We start from the raw sequence: 16,798 nt of genomic DNA on the forward strand, positions 1-16,798 counted from the left end.
CCTCTCTTCTCTCCTCCTTTCTGTATCTCTACCTTTCCAATAAAAATAAATCTTTTTTAAAAATACAATGAAATGTTTTGGAATTAATTGCAATGACTGTTATACACATCAATGAATATACAAAAAGTCACTACACTGCACATTATAAAAAAAATGCTCAACATTTAACAACAGGAAGATAATCTCACAAATAACAGGAAAATGATTTAAATGGACTTTTCAAAGATTTATTTAAAAAGGCAGAGTTAGAAAGAGAGGGAGGGAAAGATGGCGAGAGAAAGGTTTATTTGCTATTTCAATCCCCCAAATGCCAGTAAATAAAAAAAAAAATTTCCAGGATTTTTGGCCATGTTGTATATTATCTTAAAATAATTCCAGAAAAACTAAGTAGAGACACATTAAAACTTACCTGCTAACTAAATTAGGTCTTATAACTAATAATTAAGGCTTCTATTACAGACGCACATTCCTATATAAATTACCTTGACAACTTGATAAAACTTCATTTCTCTCAGAAGGTAGCTTGCTTGGACTATTAAAATGATGTGATGTTCGTTGGTCCATGTCATTGTTTGCAAAATTATTCAAGTGGCAGACACAAGAACAGGATGATGATTCTTCAGCTTTTTTATTTAAGCCCTCATCCACTGGCTTCCCTAAAAATGAAAGGAAAATATTTATTTATAATATGAAAGAGTACTTCAAAAATTCAAGGAGGTGGAATTAAAAACTTTAGAGGCAGATGCTGGGCATAGTGATTTGGCACACGGGGGCTGCCTGAGCTTCAGGCACAGCCCTACTCCTGCTCCTAGCTTCCTGTTAATGTACACACTAAGGAGCAACAGCTAGCTCCTCCCACCTACACAGGAAACCAGGACTGAGTTCCAGGCTCCTGGCTTTGGCCTACCACAACGCCATTTAAAGCAGGTGAAAAATCTCTGCTTCTGTGTATTTTGTCTTTCAAATCAGCTACATAATCTTTCAAGTAAAAACACTGGGTCCAGAGCAGTAGCCTAGCAGCTAGGTCATCACTTTGCACGCACCAGGATCCCATATGGGCACCATCTCTAATCTGGGCAGCTCCACTTTCCATCCAGCTCCCTGCTTGTGGCCTGGGAAGGCAGTCGAGGACGGCCTGCGGTCTTGGGACTCTGCATTGGCGTGGGAGACATGGAAGAAATTCCGGGCTCCTGGCTTCAAATCAGCAGAGCTCTGGCTGTTGAGGGCGGTTGGGGAGTAAATTAATGGACAAATGATCTTCCTGTCTGTCTCTACTCCTCTCTATATCTGACTTTTAAAAATGAATAAATCTTTACAAAAGTAATATTCTTTTTAAAAAATATGATTATCTTACTGAAAAAAAATTCTGAAATCCATACTTATGAGGGAAACTCAAACAGATCACAAAAAATGTGTATGAAGAAAATCTATGAATGGATTTCCAAACTTCAGGCACCAAAATAAACTTACCTTTTAAATCTGTTTTTCTATAATTTCTGAAGTATCTGAATACCTAATTAAACAAACAAGTATCTTTCTCTTCAGCAGGAGTAATCATTCCAGTTCATCAGGATTAGGAATTATCCCTGAACACAAGATTTTTAGTGCTACAACTGGGCAAATGCTGTGTGTGTAACAAACACGGACAAGCTGCTCACCTGTCTGGAGCATCAAATTAGCATAGTAGAAATACCTCACAAACATTTCTAGAGGGATTTACCTATAATATACAAAAAATATAAAAAGTACTAATATATGAAATTACAATTACTCAAATATACACTTACACTGAAATTCAAAAATCAAACAGGTAGCTGCTAAAGTCCTCGCCTTGAACGCACCGGGATCCCATATAGGCGCTGGTTCTAATCCCGGCAGCTCCACTTCCCATCCAGCTCCCTGCTTGTGGCCTGGGAAAGCAGTCGAGGACGGCCCAAAGCCTTGGGACCCTGCACCCATGTGGGATACCCGGAAGAAGTTCCTGGATCCTGGCTTCGGATCGGCATAGCATCGGCCGTTGCAGAGCTCACTTGGGGAGTGAATCATTGGATGGAAGATCTTTCTCTCTGTCTCTGCTTCTCTCTATATATCTGACTTTCCAATAAATAAATAAATCTTTAAAAAAAAAAATCAAACAGGAGGAAGGCATGTAGCTTAGTGAAAAATATTTTTCTAAAAGTAAATATTATCATGTATTTGTTGCAAAAGTATTTGAATGGTATTAATTTATATAAAGATTACAATAAATTATCACCCAGAATCAGGGGCCCGGCAGCATGGCCTAGCAGCTAAAAGTCCTAGTCTTGAATGTGCCGGGATCCCATATGGGTGCTGGTTCTAATCTTGACAGCTCCACTTCCCATCCAGTTCCCCGATTGTGGCCTGGGAAGACAGTCAAGGATGGCCCAATGCTTTGGGATCCTGCACCCGTGTGGGAAACCTGGAGGAAGTTCCTGGATCCTGGCTTTGGATTGGCTCAGCACTGGCCGTTGCGCTCACTTTCTGTATATCTCCTTTCTGTATATCTGACTTGTAATTTAAAAAAAAAAAATCTTTAAAAAAATAAATTATCACCCAGAATCAAATAGACTATGTAAAATAGCACTATCTCCAGCATCTTAAATTATCTAATACTTTCTTTTAAGACTTATTTATATTTGAAGGATTTACAAAGAAAAGCAAAGAGAAGCAGAAGTCCTCCATCTGCTGGTTCACTCCCCAAATGGCCACAACGGTCAGAGCTGAGCTGATCTGAAGCTGGCAGCCAGGAGCTTCTTCCAGGCCTCCCACATGGGTGTAGGGCCCCAAGGACTTAGGCCATCCTCTACTGCTTTCCCAAGTCATAAGAAGAAAGTTGGATGAGAAATGGAGCAGCTGGGGCACAAACTAATACCCATTTGGGATGCCAACACTGCAGGCAGAGGATCAGCTTGCTATGCTAACTTGCGAAGCCATCCCCCCATCTACTCATTTTCTTTTTTGTTGTTTTGTTTTGGTTAACTCACCTTCTAAAACGTCTATATACTCTATGGATGAACAAGCTAGATTAGTCCAATGCCATTTGAATAGATTGAAATATATTTTGATATATTGAAACTTGTTCTTAAAGATTTACTTATTTTGGGGACGAACATGATGGCTCAACTGGCTAATCTTCTACCTGCAAGCACAACAACCCATATAGGCACCGGTTTATGTCCCAGCTGCTCCACTTCTAATTTAGCTGTTTATGGCTTTGGAGCACAGTGGAGGATGGTCCAAGTACTTGAGACCCTACATACATGTGAAAGACCATGAAGAAGCTCCTGGCTCGTAACTTCAGATCAGCTCAGCTCCAGCCATTGTGGCCATCTGGGGAATGAACCAATGAATGTTGGATCTTTCTGTCTCTCCTCTCTATGTATTTATTTATTTACAAAGAGGAGGAGAGAGATCTGTGCCCTACTCCCAAAGGTCTGTAATGACCAGAGCTGGGTTCATCCAAAGCCCACAGCTTTTTCCAGGTCTCCCAAATGGAGGGAGGGACCCAATGACCTGAGCCATCTTCTACTGCTTTCCTAAGCCACAAGCAGCCAGCTGAACTAGAAGTGAAGTAGTCAGAATAAAAGAGTATCTTACTATTTTTATTCAGGTTTCAATAAAAACGTTCAAGCTATCAAGCAACTACTTACCATTAAGAAGAGACTGCTGCCATGCCAAAGCAGAACAAAGTAAGGCCAAGCTTTTTCCACTTCCTGTTGGGCTCTCCAACAAGCAATGTTGTTTACTGTTTAATCCTCTCACAATCTATGGACAAAGAAATCAACTTTTTAGAAACATCAATATTATTAGTTTTTCTCCATGAGGACAAACAGAACAAGGAGATTAAGCCTACCCTTCAGGGAACTCAGCAATTCCAGAAAAAACTAGTATTTAGTTAAGACTAGAATTTATTTCGTTATATCTTTCGTTGTATCTTTCCCTAACATTATGTTAGATTTACAAGGTTATCAAACCCAGGGAAGAAATTGAGAAAGCAATTTGTGGCTAACAGTGTGAACATCAGTCATCTATATAAAACTATGATATATTAATATCTATGGCATCTCTCATGAAAAGTTAATTAGGGCTGCTGCTAGTGAGATTAGAAACTGTTAAAAACCACTTTGCACAGAAACTAATAATTTCTTTTATTTTTTTTTAAAGATTTATCTTATTTTTATCAGAAAGTCAGATACACAAAGAGAAGAGACCGAGAGAAAGATCTTCTGTCCAATGATTCACTCCCCAAGTAACCACAACAGCCGTAGTTGAACTGATCCATAGCCAGGAGCCCAGAGCCTCTTCCGGGTCTCCCACATGGGTACAGGGTCCCAAGGCTTTGGGCTGTCCTCGACTGCCTTCCCAGACCATCAGCAGGAAGCTAGATGGGGAAGCAGGGCCGCTGGGATTAGAACCGATGCCCATATGGGATCCCAGTGCATGCAAGGCAAGGACTTCAGGCACTAGGCTACCTTGCCAGGCCCAGAAACTAACATTTCTAATGAAGTTCAAGACACCTGAGTCTAGCAAGTTCAGTCCTAAGTACAAACCAACACCTCTGCCAAAGTAGTGTGCAAACAATGCTCAAAATAGAATTTGTAATGGCAAAAGAATATAAACAACCTAAAGGCCTACCAGCAGGAAAGCAGATCATTCCTGGTATATTCATATAGTAAGATGCTACACTGTTATTAAAACAAATGCATCAACAGGGCTGCATCTTAAAGTAATATCAAGCAAAATTTTAGTTCCATAGAGACAGAGGTAGAGCATGATTGCATAGTTTAAAAAATGTAAAATAATATCTGTCATTTATCAATATATAAACATATAATAAAAGTATAAAATATGACTGGGATCTAAAAGATATTATCCTGAGATAACACAGACACAACTGAACAAATATTGTATGTTTATTGTATGTACACCCGATTCATAGTGGCAGTTGCAAGGGGCAAGAGAGAAAGGGAACTCAGGGTTATTGTTCAGCTGCTTCAGACATCCATATCCCTTGTTTTTGGCTCTACTTCCAAGACTCCAGCTTCTAACTAATGTGTATGCTAGGAGGCATGGCGCAAACAACTGGCTGTCTGCCACCCAGTGGGAGACCCAAAAGGCTCCCAACTTTGCCATGACTTAACCTCAGCTGTGAGCATTTAAGGGATCCACCAGCAACTGACAAGCTTGACAGCTTTCAAATACATACAGAAGTAAAGAGCACTCAAGAGACAGTGCTGTGATGCACGTGGTAGGCATCCCACCTCAGCACCAGCTCAAGCTCAGCTGCTTCACTCTCTATCCACTTCCCTGCTAATGTCCTTGGACCTCTGTCACTCTCACGGGAATCTGGATGAAATTATATGCTCCGGGCCCAGCCCCGGCTTCTACAGATATTTGGGATGTGAACCAGTGCATGGAATGTCTCAGTCTCTCCCCTCTTCCCTGAAACCTTGCATTCCAAAACAATGATAATCAAATAGAAGCCATTAAATATAAGTGACTTCCATCATCACCCAGATTCTGACATAGCTAACAATTTATTTTAAAAGTTCTTATTTAATGGGTGCAGCTTCAACTGAGGTTTTAACAGCTGAGACAGGAGAGGTAGTAATTCAAGGGCAGTAATCATCCCATTATCAATAAATCAAATAGGAAGCAAAGGGGCAATACATTAAGATTTAGCAAGCTGAGGGCCCGGCGCGGTGGCATAGTGGTTAAGGTCCTCACCTTGCACGCCCGGGATCCCATATGGGCGCCAGTTCTAATCCCGGCAGCCCTGCTTCCCTTCCAGCTCCCTGCCTGTGGCCTGGGAAAGCAGTCCAGGACAGCCCAAAGCCTTGGGACCCTGCACCCACGTGGGAGACCCAGAAGAGGCTCCTGGCTTCGGATCGGCATAGTATTGTCCGTTGCGCTCACTTGGGGAGTGAATCATCGGACGGAAGATCTTCCTCTCTGTCTCTCCTCTCTGTATATCCGCCTTTCCAATAAAAAAAATAATAAAAATAAATCTTAAAAAAAAAAAAAGATTTAGCAAGCTGAAAACCTGGTTTATTCCAATCTGCATGTTTGCTAATAACTAAAATAGATAGCTGTCCATGTCCATGGATATGGATGGGAAGGCAAGGAATGCATCTGTATGCAGTATCTACTACAGACTGTCACCATTAATTCAACACAATAACAATTGTTTTCACAGCATTTACACTTTCAATGAATTTCCTAGAAAAGATTTAAAGCATGTGGGTGAATGAGCAGAGGCTACATGCAAATAACCATACCCTTTTATATAAGATTTACAAATCAGCAGATTTTGTATGAGGAGAGGGGAGAGGGTTACAAAATAGTCACCAGAGATGAAGGACTTTTGCACGTCAAAGCAATTAGTTTGCAAATAAATAATTCTGTATTAAACACAGTAAATACTTGTAGAAAGCAATCATTCTCAAAAGGGAACACAGGTTCCAAATGAGGTGACAATAGCTCAGTAATGTTCTTCCATGCTCTGACTGTGGATGTAACATATTGTTTTCTAAAGGATGCTCTTCCAAATGAACCCTAGCGACATGCTTAATCCGTTTGCTACCTGAGAATACACATGCAGGCTCACAGACAGTTCTTACTGAAGGCTTAGCTGTGAACAATACTTACAGAATTCATCATAGCAAGCTGTGAGGGGTAAGCTTTACAAGGAAAGTTAATCTTCACCCCACCAATGGTATATTCAGACCACACTGAAGACATGGTGCTCTCTTGTTTACTTCAGATTGCTAACTGCAACAAAAATGAAAATCAATATTGAAACCACCCCAAGAAAATCAGGAATCTAACACTAAGAAATCTTGAAATCAACTGGAATCAGTAAGGGTACAAAGGTACTTCAAAAAGCTTGTGAAAAGCTTATTCTGGGTTCATTTTTTAAATCCATGCAGGTTTTTTTTTCATAATATGCATTCTCTACTAACCTTTTGAAGTACCCACACTAAAACAAATGGAACTAAAAGAATGTCCTCATCTTATAAATCCTAATGGTTGAGTGTGTCTTGCTTGATAAATCCAGATTTGCATCCTTATTTAGCCACCAACTATTGGTGAGACTCCTAGCAAGTTATCCAAGTTCCCTAGGCCTCAGAGCCATCATAGAAAACAATAAAAATATCCACAGCACAAAACTGTTGTCAAGGTGTAATAAATTAACAGCCCAAAATGACCCAGTACCTGGCCTGATGAAGCAAGGGCATTCGCAATTATTTAAACCACCTGTAATCAACCGATGGGAATAAATTCTTCAGGCAACCCTCCCTCCCACTCCATAGCCCCATTCTTCCTCCTATCTTCCTCTTTCTGCTTCTCTCTCCATGTGTAATTCTCTAGCAGATATAAGGAAAACCTGTACGGGTAACAGGCAACCAGGGATTGCTCTGACAAGCCTTCTTCCCGGGTCTAAAATCTTGACCTGTAATAATTCCTAAGTCAAAGACTGCTGTTAACGGAGAAAAAGACTGGACACAAAAGGAGGCTAGCAATCATTCCCATTTAAATCTCACTAGCAGGTGTCTTCACAGAGGGGGGGCAGTGGGGCTGGAAGAGTTTGTACGAAAATGAGCCAAGACAGGATGCTCCTCAGCTGCGTCTGAGCTGTAGCAGGGGGATCCCCACCTCAACAACACACACTGCAACTGTGGCACCACTGCGTTCCTGGGAAGAAACAAGTCCACAGACTTCTCTCCCCTTAAGTATCACCTAAGGAAATCAAAATAAAAGCTGAGGGAAACAGTATCTCCTTGCTACCACCTGGCAAAGCGGGACGCTGGCCCGACCCGCGCGACCCAGCCGGCGCCGCCCGGGCCCGCCCACGGCCAGCGCGTGGAGGCCACCGGCCGCCCGTGCCCCAGGTCTGTGCGGGCTCCCTTCCGCACACTGCTCCTCCTCCCTCAGCCGGCGGAGGAGCCCGGGCGCCCGAACCCCCCGACCCGTCGGAAAACAGCTCAGGCAGACGGCGCGGGGCAGGCGAGGTTCGCTCCCCCTCAGACTTGCCTGTCCGGGCAAAGCCGAAGCAAGCTGACTCGGTTCCGAATCACCAGAGAAAAAGAAAACCGATTTCTGACAGCAAAGACAGCGGGCGCTTGGCAGAGGAAGGGGTCCAAGCCCAGCGGCCGCTCAGCGTTCCTGTAGGGGCCGCGGCGCGCGGGGTAGGTCTCCCTGTTCTTTCTAGAAAGCTCAGCTCCCTCCTCAGCACAGCTCCGGATGAATTCCCGCCTCCCACCCCCTGGGCCCCCTGCGCCCAATCGCCGAGCGAGGTCAGGCAGCCAATCACCCGCCAAGGACAAGAATCAGGCAGCCAATCCCGGCACGAAGCTAGAGGGACGAGCACTCCGGCACCCAATGGAAGCCTCGGAAACATAAGACGGACGGAAGGTACCTGGCGGCACCGGAAAGTCATCAGCAGTTTCCAGAGATTTGTTTAGAAGAAAAAATATCTCTGCCCCATTTCTTAAATCGAAAATCTAATCCACGAGGCATATTCCTAGAAGCTCGAATGCTCATTCCTAAAACATCCTTATACCCACGGAGAGGAAGTGTCATTAACTTGCCACGCTTTTCTCTCAGCTTTGGTCAGTGCCTTCGGTTAATCTGCTCAGCATGCAAAAAACAGGCGGGAATTGGCCAGGTTACAAAACCGGACCAGAAGATACTGTGATCACTAGCTAATAAAAATGCCAGGCATATGCAGCTGCAGATAGCATCTACTTCATTCAAGCTTGCTTGCTTTCCATCTTTCCTAAAGTAGTTAACAAAAACCAAAGGGGAAAAAAAGTTAAGGGCCATTGCGTTTCTTCAAAGACCCAGCTTTTTAAAAAAAAAAAAATTTTTTTTTACTTTGTTGGTCTAAATCCAGACACTAGTGTCTCCAAAAGTGGGGAAAAAAAAAAAACCTGAGCAGCCTCTGAAACTCAGGTAACCACATCCAAGAAGAAGGTTTGCTGGGAGGAGGGAAGAGGGGGACTTCTTAATTTGTCTTTCAGTTTCACATCTTCCCAAAAATGATAGTTGTCATAAAAGTAAACTCCACCCCTTGGCCTGGTAAGCTCAGTCCTATTTATCCTAAAGATAAAATTAAAAATCAAAAAGTGATAACACCACAGTTGCTAAGTGCCTCTTTGCAAGACAGAAACGAGAGACCTGCAACGTGGGAAGGGACAGTGGGCTAAAAGACCAGCATTCTAGATGAGTGCTGGTCCCAGTCTCCCAGTGCTGCTACAGTTCCCATCCAGCTCCTTGCTCATGCACCTTGTTAAAGCAGAAGATGACCCAAGTATCTGGTTCCCTGCATCGACTTCCCTCATCCTCCCCCTAACCCTGCCTTTCAAATACATAAGTATATGTTTGTAAAAATGATTAGGTCTTATTTAATAAGAAATATTAGTCACTCAAAGGGAAGTGCTTATATTATCATAGATTATGAAGCCCAAAATAAACAACTTGTAAAACAAAAGATTAAGTGAAAAAAGTTAACGTTGAGTGAAAAAAAAGGCTCCAATTTGAGTGTTAGGAATACATGGATAGGTAGAGATGAAGGAGACATTAAGACAGCAGGATGAAGGATATTTACTAAAAAAAAATCCTTTAAAACGTTTTAATGTTGTCTTTCTTTTATAAATTTTTAAGCCATCAAAACTTTTAAATAACCCCTCTAGAGTAACTGTCCTAACTTCTAAGACTTTCAGTCAGCCTTTGTTGTATACAATGACTGGGGTAACACAAGGGGATACACTGAGACCTAAAGTCAGATGTGCCTGAATTCTGGTTCCTTCAACTGTTCCTTTCAGGTCAACAGTCGTGGAATGAAACACACACACACATACACACACACACACACACAAACTACAAGTTAATTTAATAAAGAATATGAAAGTTTATAAATCAATATGCAAAATAGCTGCACACATCTGTTTTTACTTGAATAAAAAATCACATTGTGACAATTTATAACTTTAACTTAAAATACATGAATATTAACATTTACTAATGTATTTACACATTTTATTTACATCATCAACAAATCTGATGAAAAATCGCATGTTGTTATTTTCACACAGCAGGTCTTGACCAGTCTTTAAAAAATTGGTCCTTGAGAAATTGTACTGCATTTAGTTAGAAAACATACTTCAGCCTTTCCAGAACTGCTGGGGTAAACCTATTCACATGAAGTATCTCAAGGCCTCATTTTAAAAACAAAACAGGAGCGATTGTATTTACTATTAAGGGACTACAAAACAGCCTTGTTCAAAAATACGGAAATTCTTGTGGGATTTATTAGTATATATTTTCATTTTCACATCAAAATTACTTAATTGAATGCTAATTATCGGATAAAAAGTTATAAATACCTCTGTCACATCTGATACTATGCACTTAATGATTTGAAACAGCTACAAACTAATTCTTAGAGAATACCCTTAGAGATAGGGCCAGTAATTAATCCCATGTTACAAAAGAAGAAAATGAGATGTGATGATTTGCAAATGAAGTGGCTGCAGTTAAAATTTTTTCCCTTATAAAACACTTTGTTATCAACCTTCCTGACTTTGAAAGTGAAGAGGTCTATTCTGAGTTCAGTGGGGAAGGGGGAGTGTGTGATCAAGGTATATCTCAGAGCAAAGAGAAATACCTTCTGCATTGGATATTTAATTTTTAAAAAAGTGAAGATTATGGGTTACCTGAATGCATCTACCTAATCAACAGAAGTTACTAACAGAGGACTACAAAATCCTTCAGTGAAACAGTATTTTCCACATTTTAGTTTTTCCTGAGGTTCCAACATTGTATATATATTTTCTCAAAAATCTACTCAAAGTAAATGGAAATTATAATCCTGCTGACAAGCCTAAAGCTCTTCAATCCAATGAGTCTTATTGCTTTAAATTTCATTTAATTTGCTATATATTCCTGCCCTCGGAGCATTAGATAAGTTAATAAAGCATTACAAAAATAAATTAAAACTAAATGAGACCTCCCTTCAGGCTCTTCTTTGCACAGATGTTTCTGTAAACACTTTTAAGTCAGTTTCTTACAGTCCCAAATTATTCAAGTATCTCTTTAAACGTATGGCTTCATATATTAGTAAGAACTGAAGTAAATATGTAAAATCTTTAAATCCTCATCTGTTATTCTATGAAGTCATTTATAAAAACTATTTGCCTTTTGGAAAGCCTTCTCCAGACTGTTTCTTAGCCTAATATCCCATTACTGTTACTGTTAACTTGTGCTGCAAGTCTACAATTTCAACTTGAGTACTTCACTTTGAATTTTTCTGAATTCTCTCCTCCCTTGATCCCTTTTCGTCTCTCCCATCTTTCCATCTCCAACATCCTGTGTTAACAAGCTCATGTAAAAGTTAAAGCAGACACTAGGATTACCCATACACTCATTTTCATAAGACATTAAAGGCATGGCAGTCTTTCTTCATTTCAAAAGCTAAATACAAGGCCAAATTTCATTTCTGGTAAAGAGTTTCTGTGCTCCCAACGGAGGAAAAAAAACCCAGCTGCAATGATATAAACATACCAGCCAAGGAGATTCAAAGACATGCCAATCAAATTACAAGCAAGCATAATTCTCTAAATTGTATGCATGTGGAATTGAATCGTTTTAGCAATTCCAACACATTACTGTTTCCATTCACTTTAAAGTTGTATAAAACACAGATTCATAATGGGTGTATGCAGCAAACAGCTATGCTTTCTGCTTCTTTTAATTTTTTCTAAATCCCACTAACACTCATGTTTATAATTTCAATTATTGTGCTTTCAATACAGTGACAGAGCTGTACGTCAGGATCCATACTTCCAGTGTCCCTGGATCCATTTTTGTAAGATGGATCTTTACAGATTTGAGACCATCCACCTGGCTTCTCTTTTATTTGCTGAAGACCTAAAAACATTAACAAAAACAAATTAATGCATGAAAACCATAAGGGAACTTGTTTTTTTAGTTTGAGATATTAAAATAATTCAGCAAGGAGTTAGCTCTCACGTGTAATAATTGGATCGATGTCTCTTGTCTGAGTGGCGACATCAGAGGCACAGACTTGCCCTATTTGGATGAGCAAAGACATTATATCCTCATACAGCGGAGGAAACGCTCGACAAAAAGAGACCAAACTTGGCAGAGTTGGCATGAAAAAAGCATACCGCTTAGCCTGTGTTAGCACTGTTGGAAAGAAACAAAAGATTTTTACTTTATAGATATCACTTCAACACAGACAGCCTATGTAAGATACTAAGTACCATGCTAGAAATACTGTTTTCTAAGACTCAACCTTTGCCTTCAGAAAGCTTTCAATCTAGTACTCAGTCATCACCCTAGAAATAAATTCCTTTATGTCCAGTTCCCTGCTGATACACCTGAGAAAGCTACAGAACACAGTCCAAGCACAGCCCCTGCCGAGGCAGGAAACTTAGATGAAGCACCTGGCTCCTAGGCTTTGGAGCTCCTGGCCCAGTCCCAGACACTGCAACCATTTAGGGAGTGAATCAATGGGTGGAAAAAATTTCTTTTTCTGCCTTTGCCTCTCTCTTATTGTAACTCTGTCTTTCAAATCATCTTTAAAACGAAAATTGTTTAAGATCACACACACCTGCTTAGTGGAGGTCGGATTACATACAGCCAGTATGCTCTTAACCACCATAGATTATTACGAGGCATATACAAAGGAAATAAAAATCAACAGAGTATGATGAGAACACTGAGAAGAAGTGTAAGTTACATCATAATTTTAAATGACTGAATTACACTTCACATAGTTTAAAGTAGTTTAATACCATTTTACTGTATAAACCAGAAGGTAATTAAAATCAGGATACGTTTTAGAAATTTAGGAAACAACTTATCTCTTATTTATATACAATTATATTTTCGAGAACTCTGAACATTTGATATAAATCACAACTTGTTGTCTACCAACAAGCTGAGAAAGTCTATATATGTTACTAACATGAAAAGACAATGTGCATATCTATTCACTTCTTCTGTATTACAATTCACATATTTAAATATGAATATTATCAAATGATGAATTATTCAAAAGATGTCATAGATTATGGGGTTGGTGTTGTGACACAGCAGGTTAAGCATCACCAATGATTTCTGCATGCCATGTGGGCACCAGAACAACTCCCAGCTGCTCCACTTCTGATCAAGCTATCTGCTAGCAAGCCTGGGAGAGCAGAGGAAGATGGTCCAAACACTTGGACCTCTGCCAGATTAGTCTCAAGGCTCCTGGCTTCAGTCTAGTGAGGTCCCAGGAGATAAAATCATTTGAGGGATGAACAGGCAGGTTGAAAACTTCTCTCTCCCTGTGTCTCTGCCATTCCACCTTTCAAAACAAACAAACAAAAAACTTTAAAAAAATGTCAAAAATTAAACTGGTAGGGTCACATATTGTGTTGTATGGTCCCATCGTGACAGAAAAAAAAATAACATGCTAGTAAATTCAGAAAATACATGTATGAATTTAGGAGGACCAGTGGCACAGCAAGCTCAGCTGCTGCCTATAAAATCAGCAGTCCTGGTTCAAGTCCTGACTGCTCCACTTCCTTTCCAACTCCCTGTTAATATTCCTGAGAAAGCAGCAGAGGATGGCCCAAGTACTAGAGCCCCAGACTACTGGCTTACATCTGGATAAGATACAATCATCATGAATCAGCAGTAAAAACTTCATCTGCCTCTCACTGTCAGTGTCCTCTTCAAACACATAAATTTTTAAGCACAAATGAAAAACAAGCAAACAGAAAATATATTAAAAAATATGTGAATGTGTTAGAAATATTTACTATTGATATTGATTGGTTACAAACCTGTTAGCAAAGTTCCCATGACATTGACAGCTAAGCGAGCCACACTAAGTGACTTTGGTAATGCATACTGTATACATAAATGAGAAAGTAACTGGATGGCAAATATCTGTAATAAAAAAAATACAAGTATCAAAATTTCAATATCTTTAACACAAACGAAAAAACATCTTACATAATTAGCAAGACTGGAAGCAGACCAAAATTTTATAAAAGCTCCGAAATGCTCATTACCTGTTTTTCAAGTTCTGGCTGTGCAATAAGCTCCGGAATAAAATCCAGACAGATATGCATAGATGGGATGCCTGCAACTGTCAGAGGCAAAAGTTCACATGGATAACCCTATCTCAACAGGAAAAAACAGAAACAAAAGGTAAGTTAATTACACATAAAATACAAATAGATTTCATTTCTTTACTGTCACCCAGAATGCAAAATACCCTAATAGAGATGAATTATTTGAATACTGAGTTGAAAAAAGTAGTTGTAAATCTGGATTTTCTGCATATTTCAAAGGTTCATAATCATTATGTTATCTTTAGTCTCTAAACTATCTATTAATTTGGTATCCAAAGCCAAATTTCTGTATTAAAGAAAAATAACTCAACCATCAAGCATCACCCTTTGAAAACAGACCTGAAAGTGAACAAGCTTAGCAATGTTAGGATCTGCAATGTACATTTGGTGCAACAGACAACAGATAAGGCACTGAACTTCTCGAAGGTTACAGAGCAAATTGTCTTCTCCTTCTTCAGTTCCTTTACTTGGAGTGCTGGTGGTAATAACACTTTGAACATTCCTTAGCAAGCTGTCTGGATTCACACCCTTTGCTTTCTCCTCTTCAGTAGGTAAACAAATCTCTAAGAGAATCTGAACAGCCGCACTATCCTACAAGGAAACACAACATAATGAACATATAAGATTTCTGAGAAGTTGGTTTGAAAGCCAAACCTGATTTTCTTGTAATCAGAACAGAGAACCTAAAGCACCTACCTGCTGAATCAAACACTAGAGAGGTATTTCTAAGAGCAGAGTGAGCAGTTTATACAGCAACAGTTTCCACCTTTGGCAGTCACAAACTCCTTAAGAAACTGAAGAAAATTAATTCTATTCTCATAAAAATCGATATATATATATAAAGGCCAGTACTTCAGAGCAGCAAATAAACCTGCAGTCTGCAACACTTGCACCCTGTGTGGGCCCTCTTGGAGTTCCCACTGCTCTACTTTCTTTAAAAATGTATTCATTTTTATTGGAAATGCAGATATACAGAAAGAAGGAGATACGCAGAGAAAGATCTTTCATCCACTGGTTCACTCCCCAAGTGACCACAATGGCTAGAACTGAGCCAATACGAATCCAGGAGCTTCTTCCAGGTCCTCCACACAGATGCAGGGTCCCAAGGCCTTGGGCCATCTTATACTGCTTTTCCAGGCCACCTGCAGGGAGCTGAATGGGAAGTGGAGCATCCAGGACATGAATTATCACCTTTATGGGATCACTGCGCATGCAAGGAGAGGACTTTAGCCACTAAGCTACTATGCCAGGACCAGCTGCTCCATTTTCAATCCAGCTCCCTGTGAATCCATCTAGGAAAACAGTGCAAGATGGTTCAAAAGCTTGGGCTCTTGAACCCCCAAGGGAAACCTGGAACAACTCTTCGCTCCCGGCTTTACTCTGAAACATCTTGAGCTGTTGTGCTGCCTGGGCAGTGAACCAGCAAGGCAAGAGCTTGCTTTCCCTTTCTCCCTCTCCTTCTCTTTCTGTAATTCTGCCTTTCAAATAAAGAATTTTTTTTTAATTATACCATAACCTCGCATTCTACATGCATAACTCAATGTTGTTACAACCTTGAGTTTCACTTCAGGGAACAATAGCTTGAAGGGGTGATCTACTTGAGGTCCATATATTCAAAGAACTATAATCACTCTCATTTAGTAGGAAGATTTCTAAAACAACATAAGACATGCATCTCGGAAAGACAACTATCACCAGGGGCAGAAGGAAACCATTATTTGATCTGAACATTTAAGCACTTTATTTACTATCAAGGCTCAAGGAAAATTAGCCTTCCTTTACCATCCGCTGGCTTGGATTTGGGAGGGGCCAGTGTTAGATATTGTTAACTGTTTTGGTTTTTGTTGACAGGCTCTGGAGTCAGAGTGCCTAAATAAATATATAACCTCACACCAATTATTTAATCTCTCTAGGTCACATTTTTCTTACATATAAAAATGAAGATGATAACACTCTAAATCCTGTAAGTTGGTTGTCAAAATTAAACAAGTTTTATCATGTCACAAACCTACATTATTTAAACATGACTACTTCAGCCTGGCACAGTGCCTAGTGGCTAAAGTCCTCGCCTTGCGTGCGTCAGGATCCTGTATGGCCGCCGGTTCTAATCCCTGCAACCCTACTTCCCACCCAGCTCCCTGCATGTGGCCTGGGAAAATAGTCGAGGACAGTCCAAAGTCTTGGGACCCTGCATCCACGTGGCAGACCTGAAAGAAGACCTGGAGGAATCTCCTGGCTTCGGATTGGCTCTGCTCCAGCTGTTGCAGCCATTTGGGAAGTAAATCAGTGAATGTTAAATCTTTCTGTCAGTCTCTCCTCCTCTCTGAATATTTCACTAATAAAAATAAGTAAAATCTTAAAAAAAATTTTTTTTTAAATCTTGCCTTAAAAAAAAAAACTACATAAGACCTCAATGAAACTACATTATTATAAAACTATTCTACAGTTCTACTGCTCTTATTATTATCATGTTAATTATATTGCCTGGGATTCTGTTATGTAAGTGAATCTTCTCCTGTTGATATCTGTCTTCACTATTTGATTTTTCTTCCTACTATTTGATTGCAAGAAACATCTGAAACAGGCATTTGCCTCGGTGGGTTAAGGAGACTTGAGGTACCAGTGTC

The 16,798-nt window shown here is 40.1% G+C and overlaps 2 protein-coding genes across 3 annotated transcripts in view; both read right to left on the reverse strand.

The window, feature by feature from the left end:
• BRIP1 (BRCA1 interacting helicase 1) overlaps positions 1-6,785 on the reverse strand; it is a 119,218-nt gene extending 112,433 nt beyond the window's left edge. The window contains exons 1-3 of the mRNA XM_041001151.1: positions 6,670-6,785; positions 3,672-3,786; positions 483-656 (exon numbers count right to left, since the gene is read on the reverse strand). Coding sequence (XP_040857085.1) covers positions 483-656; positions 3,672-3,786; positions 6,670-6,762 — 382 coding nt within the window. The 5' untranslated portion in view covers positions 6,763-6,785. The remainder of the gene's footprint in view (positions 1-482; positions 657-3,671; positions 3,787-6,669) is intronic.
• Positions 6,786-9,955: 3,170 nt separating this feature from the next.
• Positions 9,956-16,798, reverse strand: part of INTS2 (integrator complex subunit 2) — a 48,787-nt gene continuing 41,944 nt past the window's right edge. For both annotated transcript variants that reach the window (XM_041000678.1, XM_041000679.1), the window contains exons 21-25: positions 14,511-14,762; positions 14,109-14,216; positions 13,878-13,983; positions 12,055-12,231; positions 9,956-11,952 (exon numbers count right to left, since the gene is read on the reverse strand). In XM_041000678.1, coding sequence (XP_040856612.1) covers positions 11,783-11,952; positions 12,055-12,231; positions 13,878-13,983; positions 14,109-14,216; positions 14,511-14,762 — 813 coding nt within the window. In that variant the 3' untranslated portion in view covers positions 9,956-11,782. The remainder of the gene's footprint in view (positions 11,953-12,054; positions 12,232-13,877; positions 13,984-14,108; positions 14,217-14,510; positions 14,763-16,798) is intronic.

The sequence above is a fragment of the Ochotona curzoniae genome, unplaced genomic scaffold, assembly GCF_017591425.1.
Source record: "Ochotona curzoniae isolate NIBS_2020 unplaced genomic scaffold, NIBS_Ocur_1.0 scaffold_2453, whole genome shotgun sequence".
Lineage (NCBI taxonomy): Eukaryota > Metazoa > Chordata > Mammalia > Lagomorpha > Ochotonidae > Ochotona > Ochotona curzoniae.